Source organism: Paramormyrops kingsleyae, chromosome 2, assembly GCF_048594095.1.
Source record: "Paramormyrops kingsleyae isolate MSU_618 chromosome 2, PKINGS_0.4, whole genome shotgun sequence".
NCBI classification, from domain to species: Eukaryota; Metazoa; Chordata; class Actinopteri; order Osteoglossiformes; family Mormyridae; genus Paramormyrops; species Paramormyrops kingsleyae.
Genome location: NC_132798.1, coordinates 15,771,102 through 15,793,278, shown reverse-complemented (window position 1 = coordinate 15,793,278; position 22,177 = coordinate 15,771,102). Strand labels below are relative to the sequence as shown.

Sequence of the window (22,177 nt, the reverse complement as noted above, 5' to 3'; positions counted from 1 at the left end):
TGCAGGAATCCCGATTTTTTAGTTCTGTGGTTTTCTTGAGGAGCGCAGGGCTGGATCTGAAGTGGCAGACTGCGGTTTGCGGTTCTGGTGTGCATTGCCGAGTAGGTGTGTGATGCAGCTGTAAGTGTCAGGTGGTGTGGGGTGTACTTCAGCAGGGGCACCACACACACACACACACACACACACACACACACACACACACACACACATACATTGACATCTGAGACCAATGGGAACCCATACAGCTGCAGGAAATCAAAGGTGGCCTGTCCAGAAGTACTGCATCAGGCATATCCCAGCCCAGGCTTTGGAGGGGCGGGGGGGGGGGGGGGGCATTTGGGCCACCCAATCGGCTGGCCTTGCCCCATGCCTCCACAGTTGGCTCACATCTGGAATGAAGGCAGGCCAAGCGGGCCGAGGGGAACCGGAATCCAACACAGGATTAAAGGACACCAGGTGGCTGAGATGCAGCACATTGTCACAGCATCGACTGAGAGGGGTCGACAGTGCCCTCTAGAGTTAAACAGCAGGAACTGGCGGGGTGGGCCTCCACATGTTTCCTACATGTTACTAATATCCAGCTGGATATTAAGTTAAGTTGAAGTTCTATTCTTTTGTTCCCAGTACAGGTCTGGCTCAAAACCCCTTTGCCACCCTCAGTATCCCACTGTTACATATCATTGCAGTAAGTCTGGGCACGGCATCCTGCGCTGACCCCTGACCCTTGACCCCTGAGCCCGGCCCCTTGGAGGGTGTTACAAATTTAAACAAACTGTCTAGCAGTTGGTGTGTTTCACGCTCCTCTGCTAACAGCTCAACGGTTTGATGTGGCTAGTGACACTGATTACGGCCCATTTTCTGCTCGGGCGGCCATGGGGGGGTGGGCAGGGGCAGTTATTGCCCTATCAGAAAATGGGGGGGGGGGACACTACACAAATAAAGGTGTTTTTTTTTGCCTTCGTTGAGCCAGGCAGAGACTGGGGTGGGGGGGGACTGCAGTGAGGAGGAACTGGGGACTTTTGGCAGCTGAACAGCTGAAGTGAGGTTAGGCTGTGAAGGTGCCAGGCTGGGGGGGTCAGAGGTGAGGAATGCAACCCCCCCCCCCCCCCCGGGGGCAGTCAGGCCGCTGGGTGTCCGTTACACAGGCCGGCCTCTCCGAGCATTGATTTCCCTCCCCAGCTGCTTCGTGGGAATCAGCACAGGGCGCTATACACACACACACACATACACATACACACACACACACACACACACACACACACACACATACACACATACACACACACACTGAGGCTGTTATGGACGTGAGAGTGTGTAAAAACACACACACACACACACGCAGTCACACACACACTGAGGCTGTTATGGACGTGAGAGCGTGTAAAAACACACATACACACACACACAGACACACACACACTGAGGCTGTTATGGACGTGAGAGCGTGTAAAAACACACACACACACACACACAGACACACACACACTGAGGCTGTTATGGACGTGAGAGTGTGTAAAAACACACACACACACATACACAGTCACACAGACATACACACACATACACACGCGCAGTCACACACACACATTTGTACTCATATGTTTGTGCGGACCGTCCATTCATTTCCCTGAGCAAAACTCTAGTTCTAACTATGATAACTTTAACCATTACCCAGTCCTAACCTTAACCATAAATAACAAAAAAAATACAAGACTTTTGGCATTTTTAGTTTTTTTTGAATGCAGTCATGGATTTTTATAAAATAAAACATTATTCTTGTGAAGACTGAAAAAATGTAAGTTACAGGTTTTATCACGTTGTCGGAAAATTTGGTCCCTGTGTTGTAATAATGAGAAAAATGCACAATGAAGAGCCACGAGGCGTCCATATTGTAAATCTGTGCACGCAGTCCGGACCCCTGTCCAGATTCTGTTTGCCTGGCTTCATGTTTGCTTTCTTCTGGGAACCGCGGCCGTGTAGCCAGGTGTGCAGAGCGGGAATCCGGCAGATAACGCTGTACTGCAGGCCCCCGTCTGCCGCTGTATCCGGCCTTCCGTGCGGAGCTGACTTGTCACGTTTGTTTTCCCATCTGTCTCCAATAACGGCAGGATTCTAACATGCGATGGGCCCGTACATCTTACATGGTATCTGTTTCCTTTTTATGATTTTGATGTGACTGCTTTTTTTTGCTGAACTCGCATCCAGGTGCGAGACCAGCTGTGGATGACGCTAAGGATTGTGGGATCATAATCACATCTCCGGTCTGCAAAGCACGGATCCACTGCTCTTCCTGTCATCGGTTAGCGACATTCATAACAAAACCCACACAGCTCAGGCCAGGATATCTGACCCCTACTGGCCTCTGACCCAAAATGCTTGTTTATTCCTTTAGCGGTTGCACAGGACTGAATTTGGAGAGTTTTCTTTTTTTTTTTTTGTATTATTAAATCACCCCTTTTAAAAACACAAGAATGATATTTAAAGATAATTTGATTGTAAGGGACAGATATTGGTTGCTGATAAAATTTAAATTGAAAAAAATAAAAAACAAAAAGTAAACACATTTAAATAAAAAAAGCCAGAATAATAATTACAAAATGAGAATGCTTTTACTGAAGACGCAATCTTTGCCTGATACTTGTGGAGAGTCAGACGACTCTATCACCTGGGAATAAGGATGCTGAGGGCAGAGAAATTGGACCTTTGGGCTTTCAGGCCACTGCTGACTTCCTGTGGCTTCTGTGGAGCCCGCTGTTCGGGGAGCTTTCCTGTCTCTGTCGGGCTGGTGTTCGGCAGCTGCTACCAAGGTCGCTGTTCATCCAGCTCTCGGCCCCGGGATCTCGCTGCATCTCCACCAGCCCCGCTGGGGGGGGTTTCCTGGGAGCAGCTCGTTAGCGTAGGCACCTTCGTCTAACGGGGGCTTCCTTTGACTGTTGTGTGTCTGACGCTGCTCCCCCCAGCAGCCCTCCCCGCCATTTTCACCCCTGTTTAATTCATTTTCATTTTGCTTGTCATTATTCTCCTTTTCGCTTGAAACTGCCACTAGAAAATGTCTTTCAAAGTGACAGGCGTTCCCCTGACCCCCAAACTGCCGTCCCCAAACTGCCCCCATTTCTGGCTGGGGTGGCCCCTGGATCGTTACCCTCACTGCCTCATAGCACACTTTACCGCTGCCCCCGGCCAGTTGGCTGTTTCCTCATGGGGAGATTTATCTCTGACTGCATCGCTCGGCTGTCGCCGTAGCTGGGCACGTCTTACTGTCCTCCCCGTCTCAATGGGAGGAGACAGGGAGGCGCAGTGTTCCATGCCCAGGAGCTGCCCTCTTCATTTTTCCACACATTCTCGAGATCCCAGGCAGCTCCCCTGTGAGGGAGCGGGGGGCAGAAATCAGAGCACGCCCATGCTCATGGGAGGGCAGGGAGGGGTGCCCAGGGGTGCAAAGCTCTTCATTGTAGTCACAGATGACATGCTGGTTCTGGCCGGTCCAAAGCAGTTCCTTTGCAGCGCCGCTGGATCCACTGTGGGTCGAGCAGCACACCAGCCTGCCCCGGGTGACATCATCACCGAGCTGCAGGGTCAAGATTCCCGATCTGAACCCCGGTCCTGCCGTAGCCATAACCACAGGGAGAGGAACACCCACAAATGAGCTCCATCATGGAGGGCTTGGGGGGGGGGGTAGTGCCAGCCTCTAGGGGACATTACCGGCACGCCAAGGTCACCGCCGGTTCCTGTTCTGGCCCTTCTGTCTCACACTCGGTGAAGACCTTCCGGTTCCCAGAGTTATTTACCTGTGAGAAGGAGAGAGAGGTGGCCGGGCCTCGGACCTCATTCGGACCGGGTGAGTACCGCATTCAAACAAGCGGCTTTTAGTGTCAGCCATGTCCTGTCTCACTATGGAGAGGACTGTCAAACAGCCCCGGAGCGAGAGCAGGGGCAACGGACGGGGAGCAGGAGAATAGGGAGCTGGACAGGGTAGATAAATGGATTCTTTTTGATGATCTGGGTTGGGGGGAGACTGTTTACATCCTGCACATTCTTATGATGACTTGCTCTTTGCGGCATGTTTGACAGCTGTGCCGGTAATTGATGAGCATTGTCACCCACTCCGGGTCAGGTGGGGCGGAGCCAAGGTGTCTGCGGTCGTGCTAATTGGGTGAGGGAAGCGACCGTCTTTCGGAGGGGAACCACCCACCCCCCCATCTCCCTTGGATTCCAAGGATAAGGATCAGCGCCTGCTCTGTCTCCACACCGAAACCCCCCTCCCGAAAGCAGCCATCAATCCTGGCTAAGTAAATGCTGGCGAGGGAGGTTGAGGCTTGCAGGATATATGTTGAGAATACCCTCGGTGCTCCTTTCTAAGAGGATAAAAAGGCATGGCGGGGGGGGGCAAGGGGGCTTACGATGTTTTGGTTTTACGGAGAAAGGTTGGGATTCTTTCGCTCCTTTTTGTGTGTGTGGGGGGGGGGGGGCGGATCCTATGGGTTCAGACTGATGAGGACGGCAGCCTAAACTGTCATCCCCTTTTTTGTCGGGTGGGGTACGAGTCTCTCTGCGACCCGACAACGTCTCCTGCTGTTCCCTCTCCACCCCTGTCCATGCCGCGCTCCCCATGTGAACTTCTGGACCGTTCTCTGTTGTATTCAGCGCTGTCATGGTGGGTTTCCTCCTGCGCCAGCAGCCTTTACGCTGGATACCTTTAGCACAACACGCTTCACTTCCTGACAATGACTCACCAAAGACGGGGTCGTCTCCTCAGTTACCATTCTCTCCTTTTTCGAATACGGGATTGTCCAAAATCCGACGCCAGGGGACTGGATTATAATCTCTTTTACTAACTGAGGAGAGGAAGAGTTTCCCCTTCTGGGGAACAGGGTACAGGTTAGTATTTGAAGGAATTCTCTGGCTCCAGGGTGCAGGAGCATGGCCGCTGTGGAGACCCGTGCAGTGACCTGCTTCAGTTCCTTCAGCATACACCTCGGAAAACACTTTTCCAGCTGCATCGGCGCTTTACGAGCCAAGGACGGTGTGTCGGGCTGTCTGCCAGCACGTACTGTAGTGTCTGGACCCGCTTGCTCGCCTGGTGATTTCTGTCCCTTGTGGTGCGCCGTAGCACACGAGCAGCTACAGCAACAGACAGTTGTGTGCACCACAGAATTTTTTTGAAGGGGGTGGGGCATGATTTATACAGATGGGTCAACCTAGTTATTATCCAATGATATTTTTTGAATTGGTGGTGAGTGACAGGCGAGGTGGCACTCTGGCGGCCAATCAGCTTTCAGAACCCCAATCCCCTGGCTGTGTGGAGAACACCGTGTGGCCAACAGTTTCACTTAGAATGAAGGGAAATAAGCATAAAAAGGAGAATGGAGAGCCTGCCTTTCCTGTGGCCTAACAGTGAGACGTGGGAGACGTGAGATTGATTTGGACACTAGCCGGCCAACACCTCACATAACTGGCCATAGAGCTAGTGGGGGATTTATGGCCTCCCCCCCCCCCCCCCCCCCAAAGCACCTTGCCTCGCCCGCTGGCAGCCTCTCTTCTAGATATAGAAGTTCTCTGTTGTCCCGGATTTACAGCCATCTTTTCATACATAGGTGTATGACTCTTTTTTTATTCCCACCAATATACAGCGCTGAGTGAATCCTGAATGGCGCTGCTAATCTGAATATGAGGAAACGAGAACAGTGAGAAGAACATGGAAGAAATGTACAGGAGCAGAGACATAATTCCAGGGCTTAATTACAAACCCCTAAAATGGTCGGAAGGTTTAAAGTGCGATACACTCTGCCGATGTGTCTGACGGAGACCGGGGAAGCATGCAGAAGAGCAGATGTTTAAAAAATCCTTTCTGAGCTCTAGGCCAATTCAGGCCCAATATGCCCATGTGACCATCGACATGTGACTTTCCGCCGCTCATATGTCCTTGAAGCTACGTATCTGTGACATGGACGGAGTGGAATGTGAAGAAAAACAAAACCAAGCAAACAGGGAACCCTGAACAAATAACTGCAGTAAAACCCAGCAAATGCTGGGAGGCTGTGACCCATAACATATTCCCAGTGATAGCAGTTCCAGTGTCAATCATACACGTCCTGAGGCAGCTATCTGTGACCTGTCCCTTTCAGAAAACAAGCACGCAGGGAAAGGTCACTTAATGGCTCTTAGGTACAGTAGATAGCGCTGACATCTAACATTTATGTAAATTTTAGGGGACAACCCATTTGCATGTGCTGGGTTTCACATCAATATGCTTGCTGTCCGTGGGCCTACTGTACCTGGCAGCCTGGTCATGTGACCTAACAGCACAGATTTCACGACCATGTGACTTCTCAGCCTCCTGCCTCAGTTTGGGAACGAGAAAGACATTTACAAAACGGACGAGTTTTCTGCACACCTACAGCCTAAAGCCTTCTGCCGGACACCGGATCCGCCCCAAGGGCATATTAAATACCCCCCAGTGGGTCTCTTTGCCGTGACTTTGCTACATCAGTTATTGCAGGAATTATTATCAGCCCACAGCCTTCTGGGAATTCCTCATCGTCCCAATTCCCGGTGAAACGCGGGAGCAGTCAAGGCACTGGCACTTCACGTTATGTGCGATGCCGGGCGATCAGCCGCAGTCTCCGGAGCTTTCCAAGGCGCATTGCTCTCGCTTTATTCTAAAAGCGAGGGGGTGAAAATAGTGGGTGAAATTCCTGATTTTCGTCCAGGCAGCTGTGAGTCATTTTTCACCGTAATCCATCGCATCATTAATGTCAAACTCAATTCCAGAGGTGCGGTGCGGAATACGCTCTCTCGCGCCGTGGCGGGAATTAAAGCAGACATAACATGCCACTAATGAAGTCTACATTTCTCACGCTGCCGTCACTGAACAATCTGGGCGATACCATTAATCGGAGTTACCAAAATATTAGGGCTGGGGAGGCACAGGCCATGCTTAACTGTTACCGGGGGCTGCGTGACAGAGGCGGGCCGGTGGGCCCGACTGGCCGGCACCATCTCATCGTGGGTGGAACTCAGGGGTCTATCTGGACCTTTTAGAAGTTGGCTGGCTGGCTTTTTCTCTGTGGCTTTCGGCCTCCATAACCTGGTTATCATGCCTCTGTGGTATAGCTAAGCTAGTGAGTGAAGATAATGCCCAGGCAGCCTTGAGGCGGAGAGGAAGAGGGAAAGAGCATCGCTCACTGCATAATGAGCGGAGGGCTTCCGGGTCTGGTCACGGTGGGCAGATGGCCAGAGATAGTGGGGGGTGGCTCAGTTTCCATAACTGGAGCTCAGATTGCGTATAGGTAGTGATCGCACGTCAAGCCTCCTCACCCTTCTCATCCTCTCCCTCGCTGCAGTTTGACCAGGAAGGTGTTGGTTGGTTTTGATTGGTTGTCGGTTCGTGATTGGCAGCAGGAATAGCCACTCCACACCAATCGGCTCACTGGGGAATTCCTGGGCCTGGGGGATGGTGATGGATGGGCTGGATGGCAGCGTCTGGCAGGTGGAAAGCCACGGGGCCCGTCGGGCCTTCGGCGAGGCGTACTAAATCTCACTTATGATAACGAGCGCTGACCACGGGCAGCTAATAACACGCCATGGTTATTTATTTGCTTGTGAGTCATTGATCACAGTGGAGAGAATTTTATTTTTTTGGCGACATAGGAGGACCCCCCAGGCGACGCCATTTGCCAGCGCTGCCAGGCGCTTCGCGAGCTTTGCAGTGGCGGCAGGAGGTCCGATTTGGCGTGGTGTGGGCCACGGTAATGTGTGCCCTGGTCTCGCAGTGATGGACACAGGCCCCTGTGTGGCCGGATCTCCCCACTGGATTGGTGGAGGCGTGATGAATGGTCGCCTCTGCTGGCCAATAACGTCTGTGAGAAAGGTCCGCCCTGCTGATGTGGACCTACTTTGTCCCCCCCACCCCCGACTGTTCATTTGGTCTGGCCCAGATGTCAGCCAGGCGGCCGGGTCGGGCTGCACGGTACCGGCCGTTCAGTCCTGCTGCGAGGCAGCTGTGCTGCCATCTGGACTCAATGAAGGAGCTGGCCAGTGTTGAAGGGGCAGATTTACGAGCGATAGACATGTCCTTCATCCCTTCTTCCTTCATCTCTTCTTCCTTCATCTTCATCTCCCCTTACTTCTGCAGATAAATTCCACACAGCTCGCCCGCTTTACGTTTCCATCACGGTACAACCGCTTTGGGGCGGTAGGCCATATGACCGACGAGCGAGAGTGAGCCACTTTGATCACGCACCATTAGCGAAGGAAGGGGTGTTGAAAGATGAGCACCCATCGCGGGGGGGGGGGGCTTGGTGTTGAAGTGTGCGGGGGCTGTCTGTTCCGGCACGTTCCAGCACGGTCATCCACCCAGTGGGGTGCAGAGGTCAAAGGGACGGCCTCTTTGCGGCGACTCCTGCGCCGCCTACCGCCCAGCAGAGTCAGGGAGCAGCCGCCAAGCTCACAGTCACAGCATCACAGCAGCGATGCTCTTCTAACCCGGCAGAGGTCCGACCTCCCCCTGCTCTCCTATCCTGACCTCCTGCTTTACTCCAGCTCTGCCCCATCGCTCCTTGCCCCTGCAGCTCCTGGCCTGGCCTCTCGCCGCCGCCCCCACAAGACGCCGACTCTGCTCATTGCTCTGCTAAGGTCCACTGGCTTAACCCTGGCTCTCCTCTCCCCACCTAGCCAACGTCCTGAACAGGAGCCCTGGGAAGTCCCCGGCGGAGGGCGCGAAGGGCGACGGCAGCAGCACCGCCCCGGCTCCGCCCCCACGCCTCCTCTGGTGCTATTGCTACCATCATTGCCCAGAAGACACAGCCAACAACACCTGCAGGTAGGTGCGCCAGGTCCGGTATACTGACGAGGCCAGTCCTCTCATTCGCTGCTCACTGCCGGGTAATCTCGGGGTATTTCCGTAAAGACAAAGGCCCGGGCGACACTCCACACTGACGTTCGCCAGCGAGCGGCACACGGGACGAGTGATCACTGACATCTGTTATGACTGCTTAATTCGCCAATTAGCATGTAACACATACGCTGTCGCACAAAATTAGCATATTTGCAGCTGATAAATAAAAGTCCTTCATATGGGTTCCTTGCCAGGGCTGGAAATGAGTGAAAATCGAGCGGAACACGAGAAAATGATTACAATAATGAGAAAAAGACGTATTTTGTTATACTGTTGTTTACATGTAGTGCCACTCACAAACTCTGGAACTGATTTCAACTGGCCGCGTTTGCCGGGGGAATCAGCTGCATTATGGCGTGTTCAGCGATGCAGCTAAACTCGACTTTTGGTTGACAGGAGTTGTTAGCACCATATTGTTTCACAGAGCAGCATCTCTCACTGTAAACACGGCGGAGACACTAAGGAGTAGAATGATGATCAACACGTTAGTTGTATTCACTGCTGTCATAATGTTGAGAATGTAGCTGGTGATTACCATGCAGGTGTCGGGTGACGATGGGTATGATGATGCTGATGATGGTCTTACGTTACTGTGTAGGACGGATGGATACTGCTTCACCATGGTGGAGGAAGAAGAGGGTGGAATTCCAGTCATCACGTCTGGGTGCCTTGGACTAGTGGGATCAGAGTTCCAGTGCAGGGTGAGTAAAGCTTGGACTGGTTGGATCACAGCTCCAGTGCAGGGTGAATACTGGTTAGATTGATGGGGTCAGACTTGACAGCCTGTCCTGAACTTGGTGTCCTGGTCTGTGAGTTGAGTTTGATGGTGGCTGTCTGATCACTACGACCTCTGCAGGACACGGGGAATTCCCGACTGAGGCGAAGTCTAGAGTGCTGTACCGACCAGGACTTCTGCAACCGTGATCTGCACCCCACCCTGCCACCACAGAAGCCTCCCAGTAAGACCCAGCTCCCTCCGTCACTTTAGTTGTGCATGAGTGTGTGGAAGCTTGAGCATCTGGCCAGGAGGGGGAGGGGGTTCTGGGAAAAGTCACTATGGTTCACAGGTCGCATTCTCGATAGCGTGACAGTAAGACAAGCGTCCCCAGAGGAAGCAGCTGCCCTGTGGACGTCCTGCTGTGTCATCAGCATGAAACTCCATCGCGGGGCTCCAGGAAGGGACGTGATCGATCAAGGCTCAGGTTCCCCAGGCCCCTGAAGGCTTGTGGGAAGCTGTGAGGGCTTGGCCAACACCAGGCCAAAGCCTTTGGCTGATATAAGCTCTGGTGTTTCATAGGTTGTGCACATGGTGTGAGTGCAGCATTTTTTTCATAGTCTATGATGCAATGCTGCGTGTGAGAGATTTTTATAGACCATGATGCTGTGTTGGTTTTGAGAAGTGTTGAGAATGTAATACTATGTGGTGTACTCTCTGTAGAGTGTCACACTGTGTGATGTACTTCTTTTTCGACTGAAACTGTGTATGTCATGTACACTAACACTGCATGTGATGTACTTCCTGTTAACTCTGACACTGTGTGTTATGTACTTCCTGTTAATTCTGACACTGTGTGTTATGTACTTCCTGTTAATTCTGACACTGTGACTGATGCACTTCCTATTGACTAACACCATGTCTGATGTACTTCCTGTTGATTCTGACACTGTGTGTGAAGTACTTCTTGTTGACTGTGACACTGTGTGTGATGCACTTCTTGTTGACTCTGATGTACTTCCTATAGATTATACCGATGGGGAGGTTATTCATCACTTGGCTTTGCTCGTCTCCATCACTGTGTGCAGCATCATTCTCGTCATCATCATAGTTTTCTGCTACTTCAGGTGAGCACCTCACACACACACACATGCGCACACACACACTTGCTCGTACGCACGCACGCATGCATGCACGCACACACACACACACACACACACACACACACAGACCTGTACTTATATATTTGTGGGGACCGTCCATTAATTTCTGTGGGCAAAACCCAAATCCCAACAATGACAACCTTAACCCCTACCCAGCCATAACCTTAATTATAAGTAACCAAACAAAATACAAGACTTTTGGCATTTTTAGTTTTTTGATTGCAGTCACAGATTTTTATAAAATTGAATTTCCCCTTGTGGGGACCGAAAAAATTATACCAGCAAAGTCAGAATAACAGGTTTTTATCACATTGTGGGGACATTTGGTCCCCACCATGTAATGTATACCTGGACCAAACACACACACAAACACACATGCACGCACACACACACACTACATATCATTGTGGGAACATCTCATTCTACCTCAAAAACAAAGATTTTTTACAAGCTCAGTAAGTTAGTTAGTAACTAAAAAAGAGGTTTTACTATCATCTTGTCCTATTTTGCTACCTGTTATTGAAATGAAATGATCAATCCTTTGTTAATTGCTTGTAACAATCAGAAAAGATGAACACTTGCTGATATTGTAGTTTCTTGGCCAGGTACAAGCGCCAGGAGTCACGGCCTCGCTACAGCATTGGTCTCGAACAGGACGAGACCTATATCCCCTCTGGAGAATCACTGAAGGACCTGATCGAGCAGTCACAGAGCTCTGGCAGTGGCTCAGGCCTCCCCCTGCTGGTAAGATCTATGCACTGCAGCTACCAGTTACATCCAGCGGTTAAATAACAACAAAAAAGCAGATACATGACACAGTGACAGAATGCGATAAGTTGGTTGAATCTGGCCTGTCCTGCAGGTGCAGCGAACCATCGCCAAGCAGATCCAGATGGTGAAGCAGATCGGTAAAGGGCGGTACGGCGAGGTGTGGATGGGCCGCTGGCGGGGGGAAAGGGTGGCCGTCAAAGTGTTCTTCACAACGGAAGAGGCCAGCTGGTTCCGGGAGACGGAGATCTACCAGACCGTGCTGATGAGACACGAGAACATCCTGGGTAGGGAGGCCTCGGCTGGGCTTGTATAGACATGAAACCCTGTAGACCTGGAGAGCTCTTCACAAATGCTCACTGATGCTGCTGATAGTGCTTCTCTGAGTGATTTCTTCACCATCACTGTGTGTGATTTATTTACTGTCACTGCATCTGATTTCTAAACTGTCACTGTATGTTTTCTCCACTGTCACTGCGTCTGATTTCTTCAGTCATTGTATCAGATTTTTTCCGTCAGTGTCTGATTTCTTCTCTGTCACTGTATCTGATTTTTTTAGTCAGTGTCTGATTTCTTCACTGTCACTGCGTGTTTTCTCCACTGTCACTGCGTCTGATTTCTTCAGTCATTGTATCAGATTTTTTCTCTCAGTGTGTGATTTCTTCACTGTCACTGTATCTGATTTTTTCAGTCAGTGTCTCTGATTTCTTCACTGTCACTGTGTGATTCCTTAACTGTCACAATATTTTATTCCTTGAAACTCCTTGTGTTCATTTCTTGAAATGGCCAAACCGCAATCTTGAGCGTTTAATCGATTCCTTTTGCCTGATTGATTTATGATGTTTCTGCATCTACCTGATCGATCTGTCATGGTGTGTAATTAATGAATCTGTCTTCGGAGCTGCTGCCCTGTATCCAGTGTCAGGGTCTGACTGGCCTGCTCTGTCTCCCAGGCTTCATTGCGGCGGACATCAAGGGCACTGGCTCCTGGACGCAGCTGTACCTAATCACCGATTACCACGAGAGCGGCTCCCTCTACGACTACCTCAAATCCACCACGCTGGACAGCCGGGCCATGCTGCGACTGGCATACTCCTCCATATCGGGCCTCTGCCATCTGCACACTGAGATCTTCGGCACGCAGGGCAAGCCGGCCATCGCCCACCGCGACCTCAAGAGCAAGAACATCCTGGTGAAGAGGAACGGCACGTGCTGCATCGCTGACCTGGGACTGGCTGTCAAGTTCATCAGGTCAGGGGGGGTGGGGAGGAGGGGAGAGAGCAGCGGTGGGTACGGGGATGGGGGGGATCAGAGAGTGGGAGAGAAGAGGAGGCAAAGGAGGAGGGGAAGACAGGTAGGGGGTGAGTAGGAAGCATGTGTCCGTGAGATAATTCAGTGGACAGTACAGAAGTGAGGTTGTGAGTGAACAGTCTGAATATGAACCTGCAAATGTGCTCACATGCCAGTAGATGGCGTAGCAGTTCAGCCATCTCTGTAAAAATGTTTAACATATCTGTGTCTGTGAAGCATTCAGCTGTACAAAAAACTGCAAAAATGCCCATCAGTCCATCTGATAATATACAGTACGTGTGAGTTTGCCTCTCCAGTCCATGACAAGCACGCCAGCTAACTCCCCACCCTCCATGCAGTGATACCAACGAGGTGGACATCCCGCCCAACACGCGGGTCGGCACCAAGCGTTACATGCCCCCGGAGGTCCTGGACGAGAGCCTGAACCGGAAGCACTTCCAGTCCTACATCATGGCTGACATGTACAGCTTCGGGCTGATCCTGTGGGAGATCGCGCGGAGATGCGTGTCGGGAGGTGAGGCGGGCGGGAGGGTAACGTGGGGGGGCTAGTCAGCGAGGGCCGGCCACTGCTCGCTACTCACTGCTCGGCCTGTGTGTCCTGCTTAACCATGGTCACGCTTCCTCTGCAGGCATCATGGAGGAGTATCAGCTGCCTTACTATGACATGGTGCCCACGGACCCATCCTATGAGGACATGCGGGAGGTGGTCTGCATCAAAAGGTCCAGACCATCTTTTCCGAACCGCTGGAGCAGTGATGAGGTATGTATACACATGCGTGCGCGCACACACACACACACACACACACAATTATATTCGTAATTATATCTCGTGGGGACCGTCCATTCATTTCTATGGAGAAAACTCTAATCCCAACATGACGACCTTAACCCCTACCCAGCCATAACCTTAACCATAAGTAACCAAACTAAATATGAGACTTTTGGAATTTTTACTTTTTTGATTGCATTCACAGATCTTAAAAAATTGTCCCCACAATGTCAAAGAAAAGCAGGTTTTTATTACATTCTGGGGACTTTCGGCCCCCACAATGCTGCTAATAATAATAATAATAATAGATTTTATTTATATAGTGCTTTTAGAAGAACTCAAAGATGCTTACAGAGAAAGTACACAAAAAACAGACAACACATTGTGCATATGGAAGGTTAAATGCCTTAGCAAAAAGAAAGGTTTTTACTGTAGCTTGGTTTTAAAATCTGAAACAGAGGTCGATAAACATACATATCCCTGTAACATACATTACATTATTAAGCAGAGAATTTTATCCAATGTGACATAGATTTTAGAGAAAAGGGTCAGACAATCCTTGGAACAACTGGGGGTTAAGGACCTTGCTCAGGGCCTAATGGTAACATCACTCTGCTGTCCCTGGGAATTGAACCAGTAACCTTCTGAACACAGACACAGAGTCCTAACCGTCTGAAGGCACACGCCACTTATTGTGGGAATGTCCCCACACTGCCTGCTCTGAGGCGGCACTTTTTCGCAGAACGGCTCCCCGTAATTCAGTGTGCAGTAAATCAAGAAGTAAATCAAGAAAAAACATGAAATGGCACTTTCAGTTTAAAACACATTGCTGAATGACTTTTATTTAATGACTAAATGACATAATACCCCATGGGGGCATCTGTACAGGGGGGGCACCTTTAGGGGGGACATGTATGCATACACGCATGTGGAGTGATAAAGCCCTCCCTCTCCCTGGCGCCCCCTAGTGCCTCAGGCAGATGGGGAAGCTGATGACGGAATGCTGGGCACACAGCCCCGCCTCCCGTCTGACGGCACTGCGCGTCAAGAAGACGCTGGCCCGCATGTCCGAGTCGCAGGACATCAAGCTGTGAGTGGGCAGAGCCACAGCGGGCGCCAGCGAGCAGCCAGAGACACAAGTACCGCCTCTCGAACCCCTGATCAGCAGGCAGGGGAGGAGCCGGATGGGGCCACATCCCACGGTGCTGGCCGGGCTGGCTCGGCGAGGGGGGAGGACACTCCCGCGGACTGGATCATCATCATTTGGTTCCAGTTACGGTGGCCCATTCCTGCAGTGCCCAGAAGACACCTTCTGTTTGCTTCAGATCTACAGGGACAGGTCTGCAAACAACCCCCCCCTCCCTCCCCTCGCCCCAGTTTTGCTTTCTGTGAAAGCTTCACTCACTCAAGCAGGTGTTGGGGCGCCCCCTGCTGTTAAAGGTGAGTGTTTCCCCTCCAGGCGCCAATCATGAGGCAACGAGAAGCACCGGCTCAGACAATCAGCGACCTCAGTGCAGTTTCTGCGCATGACGTCGTACGCATGTACCGGGGAGGTGAGACTGCCTATGGTGGGGGCTTTATGGTCAACACGGCCACTGGGAGCGGCTGCGTGCCGTTGCCGTGGAAGTGTGTTGTCATCACAGAAAAGATGGCGTCTGTGTGCGCCAAACTCATGTCATATTCAGTGTCACTTCAGTGGTACCATTTGCAGTAACTGTGACCATAATTGTGTTTGCTGCCTTTGGCCACTAGAGGGACACAACGTATCTCTGTGCAGACCATGGGCCAATTGCAATGAACATCTTGAACCGAGACTGCGGCAGTTAGTAGAGTCATAGCTCGCTTTTACCCGTTTGCAATGAAAGACACTGTTTGTTGAGACTGAAAGGGTTCATATGGTGATGTCTGTCAGTACCAATCACCTTAAACAACAAGGCTGTGATTTAAAAACAGATTTACCGTTAAAAGAAAACAATAAAACTAAAATTAATGGCAAAAATGGGTTACTTGTTCTGGACTTAAGTAAACCTATTGCAACTTTAAGATAATATTGTGTTTAATTACTTTGATGACATTACTTAAATACTGTTTAAAGACATTAGGAAAAGCATTGACACACAATGACCAGCTGGCTGGGGCCCCTGGCTTTGCTTCGTAAGTCTCTCGGAGCCTGCGATGTGCAGTTAACGGCACCTGCAAACAGCTAATTACACTCCGCAAATTCACAGAATTCAGTCTTTGAACCAGGCACTGAAACTGTAACTGGAGGGCTTGTTTCAAAGGGCTTTATCGTCATTGATTGTACATTTTTCAAAGGGAATCAAACCTCAAGAATAAACCCAAAACAGAGATGTTGGCAGGTTAAGCAACAATACCTACATTCATCCATCCCTCCATCCATCTATCCATCATCCACCTGATTATCCTGGACAGGGTCACCGGGGAGCCCGGAGTCTCACCCAGACACCATTAAGTACAGGGCAAGAGGACACGCTGTATGCGAAACCTGTTCATTGTAGGCAAATAGACAATCAGACACTGAGCAGTTTAGAGACACTAATTATGCTGAATTCATGCCTTTTGACTAAACTGGGCTCCCTGAAAGGACACCTATGTGACACAGGGAGGCCTAGTCGCACTTGTGAGTCCTAAATGCTCTTTATGTACGTATTTAGTGCACCTGCTGATGGACTGTCGCCCCATTCACACACCCTGCCTGCACTTCTCAGGACTGGTTCTGGATCTGGATGAAAAGCGAATCAGAAGCCTATATCTGTTTATTAGTAAACAGACAAAAATACCTGAAAATGTGAGACTGTGTCTATCTTAAAGGTGTTTTTACGGAGGTATAGAAAAATACTTCTCTGGGGTGACATCACTTCCTGTCTGGGCTTTAGATACATTTTCTGTTCCAGGGCTGTGCTGGTGTTCCTTGCCATTGGTCCTTTAAGCTAAATGTCTGTGGTTTCCTTGGTTTCTGTTCAGTGTCACGCCTCCGCACAGGTCAAATAAGTGCTGTTGATAATTAAGGTCTACAGAAGGTAAACTATGATATGGTTAATTAAGGACTTGAATATGTAAATTGTTTTTTTATGTGTATAGAATGAAACCCCCTATTCTCAGAGGGCCTGTGCCTTATTTAACATAAATACCTAATTTAATAAATGGAAAATTAAATGTGTCAAATCCAAGGCCTAACATTCCCCAAATAAAATGGTTTCATCTTGCTAGAGTCTACTGTGTTGTTTTTGAATGAATGTTACCACCACTGTGTAGCCCCCACCTGGATGATGCAAGGGCAGCTATTCTGCACCAATACACTCACCACACAGTAGCTAAGGTGGTGAAGGGGCAGGAGAGAATTCACCAGTTAGATGTAGAGGATGTTTAAGAGGCCAGATGTAATAAGGGCATAGTGGGCAATTTTAACCAGGACAACAGGGTCCCACCCCTACTGTTTCAAAGGATACCCAGGAATCTTGTATGACCTCAGACAGTCAGAACCTCAGTTTTACATCTCATACATAGGACAGCACCATTTTTACAGCAGTGTCCCCGTCACTGCACTGGGGCATTGGAATCCTCACAGACCACAGAAGGGGCTAACCTGCTGACCACAACAACACCTCTCCCAGCAACAACCCAGCTTTCCTGGTTGGTCTCCCATCCAAGTGCTGGGTAGGCCCAAAGCTGCTTAGCTTCAGGTGGACAACCTAGTCTGAACTGCAGGTAGTATGGCTGCTGGCAGGCATAGGAAATGGGGTAAAAACAACACAAAGGGGCCAGACTGTCTAGGAGCACCTGCTGGAGTGTTTGGGACCTTCTGAATCCGACCCCCCCCCCACTGTATCAAATGACACTTTCATCTGGTAGTCTGGCAGATATGTATCTAGCATCAGAGCAATGCTGAACTTTATAACATGCCGCAGATAGAGCAGCCAGAGCAAAAAAGCACTGCACTAAAAGCAAGTACACAATGGATTCCGAAGAAATTGCCTTTTACAATATTTATTGGATGAACTCGTATATAAAGACTGAGACTCAATTTCCTAAAACCAGTGAGCAACAGATACAAATGACCAGGAACCAGGTACGGACATGACTACCTGATGGATTTCCAAACAAAAAGCAGTATTATCGATAGACAACATGTGCTTCCCGATACAAGCCAGGGTACGATAAGAGGGTTTAATGGTCTGACTGCGGACTCAAAAAAGGGAGTCAAATAAAGCAAGGAGGCAGCCTGTGTTCAGAATTGCTTATAAATATAATTTATTACTCGCTTAAAAATTCTTTCTTACACTTTGTACAGAAACTGGACAGGAATAGCCGCAAGCATTTGGAAAGTTCAGTTCCAGAGTCATGAAGCGTGCTGAGAAAACGTGTGTGGACCACATCCTCACAATACGAATAATATCAATCATCAGAAAAGTTAAAAAAAAAAAAAACAAACAAAAGAGCCTCCATTGCAGGAGTGTTTCTTTAGTACACGTATAAAGGTCGCCCAAGTTTGCATAGTGGACACAGCTTTAGAAAATGACAGCATTTAATACAAACAAAACAAAGTACAAAGGAAAAGCCAGAAAGTAAAAAGTACTATCTATGCGTTCTGCTGTTAGATTTTACCGCAAAAGAACGTCGAAATGTGTCTGAAGCCAGACTTCTGTACATAATTAGGCATTTACATACATTTCATTATCTAAACATATTTCGATATTTTTTTCTTTCCCTTTGCAGTATTTTGTTCCATCTCGCTGAGGTTTGCATGCATTCTTTTCACAAGAATAAAATAAAATGCTGATTCTCTGGACAAAAAGCGTACTGGACGGAATATAAAACAAAATCGACAAAGAAAACTCCAGACCCCCGTGTGACACTTGACTATTCAGACTGCAGCATGGAACCTCTGAAATTTATAGCATGAACTTATGCTCGTTTTTTGCTTTTTTTTTGTTTGTTTGTTGTTTTTGTTTCCAGTAGACAATATCAAACCAAGGAACAGCATTTTGACTTCAGAGGGTGTGCCTGCAGGGGTGGGTATATTGGCATGCACATAGCGCTCCCCCTAGTGGCAGTGATTCACAACACAACGAAAGAGCACACAGCAAGAAGGAATCATCATATCATATCATAGGTCAAATTTGCCTACTTGGTGACATTTTGCTAGTTTAGCGATTTCTCCACTACAATTAGTACTCATCAGCATTACAGCACATTTAAAGTGATATTACCAAAGTTTTTGCCAGAAAAAAAGTATTCTCATTTTGCCATTGCACATTAGGATAACTCAAACTCGTCCTACTCCAGTTGAAAGAATGCTAACACCTCTTGTTAGAGGCTTACAAACTGCAAATGTAATGGGAACACACATTTAAAGGCATTTATTTAACATGTAAGAGTTTAAGCCCCAGTTAAGCAAAATAGCTAATGAGCACATGCAGAACACAGCAGCGGTAATCCACTAGGAAACAAAATTGTCATTATTTAATAAACTGGGAGTATGGGTGTTACTGCCACGAAACAAACATGAAATTACCTCCAGCAGCGATGCCAAAAAGCCCCCATCTCCAAAGGGCTCATTCTGAAGTACTTCTGCATTCATTAAAGACCCCCCCCCCCAAACTAAAATACACATATTCCCAAAATAACATTCCCCCAGACTGCAAGTGTCGCTTTAAAAAACAAACAAAAAAGCTACAAAATACTTACAGTATGCTTTCATTTAAAAAAAGAAAACAGTATACATCTTTAAAGTGAAATGTTGCTGGAGCGATCCTGATATTCTTGTATATTATTGATAGAAACTGACCTCACGGTCCAACCCCATACTGACAGTTTCTGGTCTCTTTTAGATTACTCTTTCCTTTTTTTTGGGGGGGGGTAAATCTGTATTTGCATATCTGCGGGCCATAGTCCCTTAGGGCAGTGGTTCTCAACTCCATCCTGAGGAAGCAGAACTTTATGGGAGGGGGGCGTGACATTTACATTAGAAGAGAAAAATAATGTTGGACCATGAATCTTTCCCCCAAGCGTTATTGACCCCCTCAAATGGCCCCCGACCGTGGCCCCACAAACACACCGGTGCTGAAACGTACCATTGTGCTTCCACTAAGGAGGGACCTAACAAAACCACAATATATTTGCATTTATTTTTTAATTAAGTTTTATTTTAGCTGAGAATTATGTCTTAAATGAGAGAAGATATAAAATAAGACGCTATAATACCAATGGCAATGGTTATTAATAAACGTTATTAAAAGTTTTACAGATATTACAATGCTCTATGTAGATGTATATATACATATATTTTTGTAATTATTTCTGCACTGGTTAAAATAATGACTTGCTTCCGTAGATGTAACTGATCTGTATATCCTCCACATGGCACCAAAAAAGTCTAAATTAAATCCATAAAACAGAAAAAGTCACACTAGCGTAATAATTTGCATTAAACGTATATATATATATTTTTTTTTTTTTTTCCAGATCCGATTGTATGAAGACAGTGATGGTCTGAATATTAGGTGCGCCTCTTTGAAGGCAGGCCCACCTCCTGCCTCATGTTATATACAGCGTATGTTTCATTCAGACCATCCGCATCCATATATTTATCAAAGTGTTGGATATTAAATGTTTACTGTGACAGAAACGTGAGACGTAACAGATTTTATGTCACAGGAAGGTGGAAATGTTGTATTTGGTTCTCCATCATGGGCCTGCACCTTCGGGGGCAGGAATGGGGGTGTGTGTATGTGTGTGTGTGTGTGTGGGGGGGGGGGTCACAGGTATCTCTGCCTCCACCCCCCTGTCCCCGCACCACCCAATCACCTGCCAGGACTCGGAGATTATCCACATACATATGGACAGCAGGATAAAGCGTTTCCTAGGAAACTTTATAAATTAATATTCAAACTGTACTGAAGAACGTACAGCCAAGGCTAACAAGAGGGATCCTCCTTTTTTTAAATTACTGCGGTCTCTTTTTTGTAAGTACAAATTAAAGAAGATTCCCCAAACCCATCAGTAAAATGGCATTAGTGTTCTCTGAGTCTGTATCAGGTTTTCCGGCACGCTGGTGTCAGTGCTCGCTGGCCGCTGACATGATGTTGTCGTGGCGACCCATCTCCTCCAGTACGGCGGCTAGCCGGTTCAGGTTGCCGTCGGGAAAATGCTGGGCCTCCCACAGGTCCAGGATCACTCCGGTCGGGCTGGACGTGGTGGCAAAGTAGTTCAGATACCTGGGACGAGAGACGGATTAGGCGAGACAGCCGCTGGGTGTGTCACATGTGTATCGTCACACACGGCACTGTGCCGAGGGCTCAGGCTGCCTAAGAACATCATGCTTCAATGATCTTCATGCTGCTGTAAATCTATTATATTGTGCCTGACAAAGCGTACTATCGAGCTATTTGACTCCAGAATTTCCACTTATCATGCAATACACCTGTGTACTTGTTGACTTGACCACTAGCATACCATGTTTGATTAATCAATACTTCATCAAGTTATTTAGCTAATTAAGTTAATTAATTAAGCTGGCAGCAAAATTTACCTACTAAACCAAATCAGTGTTCTTCACATTGTTCAACAAGACATAACTTATACAAGATGTAACTTTCTGGAGAATAGAAGAAATGTTTTATTGTGTTGCTGGTTAGTGGTATATCTTCCAGTGTTAAATTGAGTTTTTTATTCTGGGTAAATATGCATATATATATATACATAGAGAGATGGACTAAAAATGTTGTACAGTGCATCCAGAATATCACGCTCTTAGTGAAAGACCATGAGGCTAGATGGTCTTGATGCTACTGCTTTGTCACTGGGCACGTGTGTAAAGTGCTGTACCCTCTAATGGCTGGATGCCCTGAGCCCCATTTCTCCCTGCCCCCGTGGCCGTCCCGCTGCGGCGCCCCCACCTGTCCAGGTTGAGTTTGTGTGCCAGCATCCTCCAGTCGTTGCCCCTGGTCTGGGGGGCATCCAGGCTGCCGCACAGCTTCTGGCGGATAGATAACGGAATGCGGAAGGCGCTGGGGCCGACCAGCGTGGTGATGTTGCTGGCAGGGTCCATCAGTGATGTGTCGATGTTCTGGGCATCCTGTAGGGGGCGAAAGAGAAAACACACACGGTTAATATGGCGACCTGTTTGGGATCAGCAGCTCTTTACTGATATATGTGGAGATGGTACAGCTTTGAGCAGCAGCTCGTAGGTCTGACAAGACCCAGCAGAACAGATGTAATACAGGCCCTTCCCAGAACTACAGTCATCTTGCAGAGGATGAGGGAGAGCACTTGGGTTAGGAAATAGCCTGTTTCCCATTTCGGCCCCATAGAGGGAAGCTGGAAACGCTGCCGCTGAATCCTATAGCAAAGCCTCTTAGCTGGAATTGCTCCTGAAAAAGCTTCTGGTTAAAACTGTTATGCCGCACAAGTTGCTTGCGAGACGCGCGCACACACACACACACACACACACACACGCACACACACACACACACACACACACACACACACACGCACACACACACACACACGCACACACACACACGCACACACAC

The 22,177-nt window shown here is 48.6% G+C and overlaps 2 protein-coding genes across 9 annotated transcripts in view; one reads left to right on the top strand and one right to left on the bottom strand.

Moving 5' to 3' along the window:
* The window catches only part of bmpr1ba (bone morphogenetic protein receptor, type IBa), an 86,081-nt gene extending 69,232 nt beyond the window's left edge, over positions 1–16,849 (top strand). Inside the window, exons 5-14 of the mRNA XM_023836655.2 lie at positions 8,674–8,821; positions 9,495–9,597; positions 9,753–9,855; positions 10,639–10,738; positions 11,380–11,518; positions 11,637–11,829; positions 12,496–12,793; positions 13,192–13,367; positions 13,483–13,613; positions 14,591–16,849. Of these exons, the coding sequence (XP_023692423.1) occupies positions 8,674–8,821; positions 9,495–9,597; positions 9,753–9,855; positions 10,639–10,738; positions 11,380–11,518; positions 11,637–11,829; positions 12,496–12,793; positions 13,192–13,367; positions 13,483–13,613; positions 14,591–14,716 (1,517 nt within the window). The 3' untranslated portion in view covers positions 14,717–16,849. The remainder of the gene's footprint in view (positions 1–8,673; positions 8,822–9,494; positions 9,598–9,752; positions 9,856–10,638; positions 10,739–11,379; positions 11,519–11,636; positions 11,830–12,495; positions 12,794–13,191; positions 13,368–13,482; positions 13,614–14,590) is intronic.
* Positions 16,850–17,870: 1,021 nt separating this feature from the next.
* unc5ca (unc-5 netrin receptor Ca) overlaps positions 17,871–22,177 on the bottom strand; it is a 118,071-nt gene continuing 113,764 nt past the window's right edge. For all 8 annotated transcript variants that reach the window (XM_023836618.2, XM_023836619.2, XM_023836621.2 and 5 more), the window contains 2 exons: positions 21,542–21,720; positions 17,871–20,860 (listed from right to left, as the gene is read on the bottom strand). In XM_023836618.2, coding sequence (XP_023692386.1) covers positions 20,701–20,860; positions 21,542–21,720 — 339 coding nt within the window. In that variant the 3' untranslated portion in view covers positions 17,871–20,700. The remainder of the gene's footprint in view (positions 20,861–21,541; positions 21,721–22,177) is intronic.